Source organism: Mastomys coucha, unplaced genomic scaffold, assembly GCF_008632895.1.
Source record: "Mastomys coucha isolate ucsf_1 unplaced genomic scaffold, UCSF_Mcou_1 pScaffold11, whole genome shotgun sequence".
Taxonomy (NCBI): domain Eukaryota; kingdom Metazoa; phylum Chordata; class Mammalia; order Rodentia; family Muridae; genus Mastomys; species Mastomys coucha.
In genome coordinates this window covers 28,852,739-28,858,096 of record NW_022196893.1, presented here as the reverse complement: position 1 = coordinate 28,858,096, position 5,358 = coordinate 28,852,739, and the positions used below count along the sequence as shown (strand labels likewise).

At 55.2% G+C, this 5,358-nt stretch overlaps 1 protein-coding gene and 1 long non-coding RNA gene across 3 annotated transcripts in view; one reads left to right on the top strand and one right to left on the bottom strand.

The window, feature by feature from the left end:
* Positions 1 to 478: 478 nt before the first annotated feature.
* On the bottom strand, positions 479 to 3,433 carry LOC116078763. The gene is made up of 2 exons (XR_004113625.1): positions 3,062 to 3,433; positions 479 to 935 (listed from the first exon to the last, which is right to left on the bottom strand). It is a non-coding gene; the product is annotated as an uncharacterized LOC116078763 (long non-coding RNA).
* A 261-nt stretch (positions 3,434 to 3,694) lies between these two features.
* The window catches only part of Rapgef3 (Rap guanine nucleotide exchange factor 3), a 22,655-nt gene continuing 20,991 nt past the window's right edge, over positions 3,695 to 5,358 (top strand). The window contains exons 1-2 of one of the 2 annotated variants that reach the window (XM_031354078.1): positions 3,695 to 4,209; positions 4,628 to 4,840. In XM_031354078.1, the coding sequence (XP_031209938.1) occupies positions 4,204 to 4,209; positions 4,628 to 4,840 (219 nt within the window). In that variant the 5' untranslated portion in view covers positions 3,695 to 4,203. Of the gene's footprint in view, positions 4,210 to 4,367; positions 4,452 to 4,627; positions 4,841 to 5,358 lie in introns of those variants that run through there. The other variant, XM_031354082.1, reaches the window with a different exon arrangement.

The following is a 5,358-nucleotide window of genomic DNA, read 5'->3' as shown; positions in this document are numbered from 1 at the left end:
AGATGCCCTCCTCAACGGTCCTACCCCATGCCCAGTCGCCAGGAGAGCTGCCATCTACCTGGAGAGACAGGGATGATCCTGGGGGGATCATCTGTATTCTGGCAGAAATACACTGCAGGGATAGCCTGTACCAAGTGGATGTGAAGTAGCTCGCACATCATCCTCTCTGACCGCCAGAGCCAGAGCACTTAGGGCTGGGGCTAGAACTCCTGATGTGAGCTTTTCCTCTTTGTGGGAACTGTTGGCAATTTTTCTGCTGTAGGGCTCCAGAACGGTAAAGCACAGATTCAGTGACCCTTTGGGTGGAGCTGCTAGATGCTCTACTGCTCGTGAGGTGAGAAACGCTGAGCAAATTGTTTAACATCTTGAAGCCTCAGCTTCCTCACCTGAAAAATGGGACAACAATGATGCCGTTCACGGGGTTGTGGTGACTATTCAGCTAGTACATCATATGATATGTTAAGAATAGGGCCCAGTGCGTGGTAACTATAATTATTATTTGTCTAAGATCCCTACCAGGCACGTAATGACAGTTGGGGATGGTGGATACTGCAACAGGATATGGCTTGATTACTTCCAAGATGACCCATCTGGCTTGGATCTCTTCTTCAGACATCCTTCGCAGTCCCCTGACACCCCACCCCGCCCTGGCCTCAGCTTCAAGGGAAAGCCAACCAGCAGTAATTGCACCGTCTAGGTCCCACCTGTGGATCCCGAGGAGACCCACTGCACTGTCAGAAGGAAAGGATCCTGACTTAGGCCACAGAAGGGGCAGCTAATCTGTGACGAGATGAGCACAGAAGGCAGCCTTGTAGTTTCTCAGGGCAGGGACAACGAAGGCAAGACGGGGCCAGCAGGCTTGGGACACTCATTGTTGCCCATCCGAATAGCTTTCTTCAGGTGTTTCCTGTGTGTTGACCGCTTCTCTTGCCGCCCTGACAAACGAGAGCAACATAAGGCAGGGTTTATTTTTGAGTCAGTGTGAAGGTCCAGTCTACCGAGGAGAACGACAGGAACATTAGGCGTCTAGTAGAACGACAGGAACATTGGGCGTCTAGGAGAACGACAGGAACATTAGGCGTCTAGGAGAACGACAGGAACATTAGGCGTCTAGGAGAATGACAGACAGGAACATTAGGCGTCTAGGAGAACGACAGGAACATTGAGCATCTAAGAGAACGACAGGAACATTAGGCGTCTAGGAGAACGACAGGAACATTAGGCGTCTAGGAGAACGACAGGAACATTAGGCGTCTAGGAGAATGACAGGAACATTAGGCGTCTAGGAGAACGACAGACAGGAACATTGGGCGTCTAGGAGAACGACAGACAGGAACATTGGGCATCTAGTCACCCTGCCCTGGCAGTTGGGAAACAGAGAAAGGCGAGTGGTCAAATCACACTGAGCTCCCCTTCCTTCAGGGAGCCACCCTGGTCTGTGGGGATGGTGCAGCCGCATTTAAGGTGAGTCTTATCTCTAAAGACACCCTCAGAGAGCCCAGACGTTATCCCCCTAGGTGATTGTAAATCCTGTCAAATGAGTAATGACTAGTATTTGTCATACCCTGCCTGGCCCTGGCTGCCACACACGTGGCCCCTTCCGGTGTCTTAGTACCTTCTCTAGGCACTGCAATCTAGGAGATGTTTGGCTAAAGCAAGCACGTGAAAGGACACGTGAAGAAGGATTCTTTGCTAACCACACACATGTATTGGTCCACCAGGTATGCGAAGTTGAGCTGCACTTGTCAGGACTCCCAACAAATGCACCAAAAAACTTTTGGAGGTGTACTATAGTTTCTTGCCACTTCCCGAGGACTTGGAGTGATTGGATGCACATGTCGAGGCAAGGGATGTGGAGGACACGGGATGTTTGGAGCCACGTGGAAGACATGTGATGTTTAACTAGGACTCCACGGAGTGACGGAGGCAGAGCTTGGCTTGCTGGCACAGCCAGCTGTGCAACGCTTGTGGGTCTTGCTGATCTTCACTTCCCTGAGAGAGTCACAGCCAAGAACTTCTCCTGGTGTTCCTGTTGCTAACCCAGCTCTACTGAACTGGACTGCTGGTGTACCTGTGAAGTGTTTGTGAGTGGATTGAGCTGCTGCTGCTAACCTGTGGCCTGATCTGCCGATTTCCAGACAACACAGATGGGAGTTGCTCCAAAGAACCTTTCTAAACAGGTCCACTTCCCCTGTATCCTTTCTTTTCCATGACCTCTGGTGGGTGGTGGGCTAAAGGCAGGTAAACATTTAAGAACCATCATTAAAAATAAGGCATTGGAAAAATTAGCTACAGATTCGGCTGCATCTCTGTTGGTTTGTTTTTTGTTGTTGTTTTGTTTTGTTTTTCAAGACACGGTTTCTCTGTGTAGTGCTGGCTGTCCTGGAACTCACTCTGTAGACCAGGTTGGCCTCGATTAAAGGCGTGCGCCACCACTGCCTGGCCCTGCTGCATCTCTCAACATCTTTCTCACCTGTCCTAAGTGGGGCAACAGGAATAGGAAACACCCCCTTTCTACTCTACAGTTAGTTTCAGGAAACTCTTTTGCAGCATCTTCTAGGCCAGATCCAGCATCCTGACTGTGACCACCATTTCACCCCCAACTGCACATGTGGGACTACCCACCCATCTCCTCTCTTTTTAGGCCAAGTGTTCGAACTATTTTTCCATGTTCTGGGTTGTGTGGCAGACTCTTCCAGGTTCCCCTGTGTCTCAAAGGGTGGGCACTACAGAAGACATGGAATATTTGTTCAAAGCTCAGAGTTTCCACTTCATGCGGATAGGATGGAATCGGAATTGGAGGAGTTAAACCAGCCATGCTAATATGCCCTTGGGGAGAGAAAAACTGTTGAGACACATACACATTTAAATTCAGCTTTAAAATGATGGTTAAAGTTCTCGGTTCTGGGTGGAAACGGGCTTAGCTATGCTGGATTTAGCCCTACCTCCCCCTGCCGGGTTTAAAGGCTGTGGGAAAGAAGAGAAGAGGCTAGAGAGCGTTAGAACGCTCGGGTGGAACCTGTGCCTTTTCTAAACCCTCATCAATGTCCTGAGCAATTACCGGGCGCCATGGAAATCACCGTCCCAGGTTACAGTCTGTCCACTGGGAAGCCGGAGCGAGTGAGACGAAGTGCGGGTCATCTATGCGACGTCGAGAAGAGACCCAGGGAGGAGGTGTGCTCTGCCTTCCCCTAGCCCCGCACAGGGGAGCGCTTGGGCGGCGGGGCGGGGCCCCCAAAGCCCAGCCTGTCTTTGAAACTCTGCCACAAATCCAAGCCCCGGCACCATAAATCCATCCACTTGTCCCTCTCTCCATCTGGAATGCAGTCCCTCCCCGCCAGCCTCAATTTCCCCACCAGCGCCAGTGTGTGCGATCGGGAGGGCAAAGGTTGGAAGCCAGGCAGCGGGATTCCCCCACGGGAAGGCTGCCCAGTTCCCGGCCCCCGGCTGCTGGAAACCCTGAACCCAAACGGGAGGCCGGACGCCCCAGGCCAGGAAGCGGCCCCAGCCCGGATTTCCCTCCCGGGTGGGGCCGCCATGACTCACTCCCTCCCCCTTCCCTAGTTTCCTTGTTTGCATTTCTCCTCTCGGCCACGTGGCGGCGAGTGCAGCCATCACCGCCCCTAACCCGGCGCTCGGGCAGCGGCAGGGGCAGATACCCTGAGGCACTTCCTACCCGCTGAGGCTTCGGGACTGGAGCTTGAACCCACTGACGTAGTCCCGGGTAGGGACTCCATCGGCTGCTGGTCCTGCCCCTCCCCCGATGCCCACCCCTATCGTAAAGCCGCTGCCTGCTCCCCGCCTCCTCGGCCTGTCCCGGGGAGGGGAAGGGGCGGGCAGCGCAGGGGGTGTGACAGCTCGCGCCCGGACCAGTGCCAGCTGCAGCTTCGCTTGAACGCCCTGTGCCAGCTGGCTCTTACATCTGGGACGGAGGCGGAGGCTCGGAGTTCTTAGTCTTTGGGGAGGGGTGGGGGCTCCCTCACGCCCCCAGCCCTCTATTCACCCAGGACTAACCCCATCTGCCTAGCCCTGCATCTTGCTACTCCGGTCAACCTGTCCGGCTAGGGGCTGGCCCTTCGCTGCCGCCAGGGACTCGCGCTCATACCGCTCCTGGATTCCCGGGTGGAGCTGCCCTGGAGCACTCCAGGGATCCTGCAGCCTCTTGCTAAGGGCGAGCACCGCGGTGTGAGCTGGAGAAGAAACATGAAGGTAAGGTGGGCCGGAGTCAGGGCCAAGGAAAGCTGCTGGAAAGGGCGGGAGAGGAAGCCGACACGTGAGGGAGTTTGGGTGGGAGAGACTGGCGGGGAGGATTTGAAGAAAAGCTGCTTCTGGGGATCTAGTGTGTGTACAAAGGTGGACATGCCTTCAGGACACGGGCAGTGAGGTGGGGCCGCATTCCAGCCAGAACCAAGAAGGGCCCCATCTTTGTGAGTCAAGCTGAAGACCCCTAGGTGCGCCAAGCCAGCGGGACCCGGGGCAGGTCTTCCTGTCCCTCCCCCGGCTCCTGGCAGGGTTGCCGCACCTCCGCATGACCAGTCCAAGTCCAGAGGACGCTAAGCCTGGGGCGGTAGTGGGGAGACCCAGCTCCTCCGGCCGATGACTGTCCTCTTTCCTTCTCACATCACAGGTCAGCTGGCCAGGTGAGAACCACTGGCAGGTGGGCCCAGCTGTGGTGGAGAGTCCAGCTGTGGGGGCACCGCAGGTGGGAGGTCTGCCAGACGTGGTTCCGGAGGGCACGCTGCTCAATATGGTGCTGAAGAGAATGCACCGTCCCCGCTGCTGCTCTTACCAGCTAGTGTTCGAGCACCGGCGCCCCAGCTGCATCCAGGGACTACGCTGGGTGAGTACCCGCCATCTGCCAGGTTGGGTCCGGGCTGGAGGAGTCTGGATTGTAGTGCTGGTGGTCCAGGCAGCTTTCTCCAGAGCAAATTCATCTGGGTGGATAGAAGGCGGGGAAGTTTGGTGGCAGTGTGTGTGGCTGGTGACATAACGAGCCTGTATACCCTAGTGCACGGTGAGCTGCGCTGCCCCACTCAGCCACCGGTCCAGTGAGCAGAAAGGGGCTTTATCATTTATCCATCACCTCCGTGTGCCAAGCATGGACTTACATGTTTTGAGTTCTTTCTGTGAGGCAGTGGGAGATGTGGGGCCAGGTCAAGTGGGGGTGAAATTAGCTTGGTTACTGTTCCTGACATATCACCGTGGCAACGGTCTCCTTTCTTGAACAATTGAACTGGGCTGAATCTGGTTTTTGGCTCCTGGGGTGAGGTATTTGTGTGGATAAAGCTTGGCACCTGGCCACGGGGGACTGAAGAGGTTTCAAGGAGGAGTAAGGCTGCCGGAGGAAGTCAGGGAGAA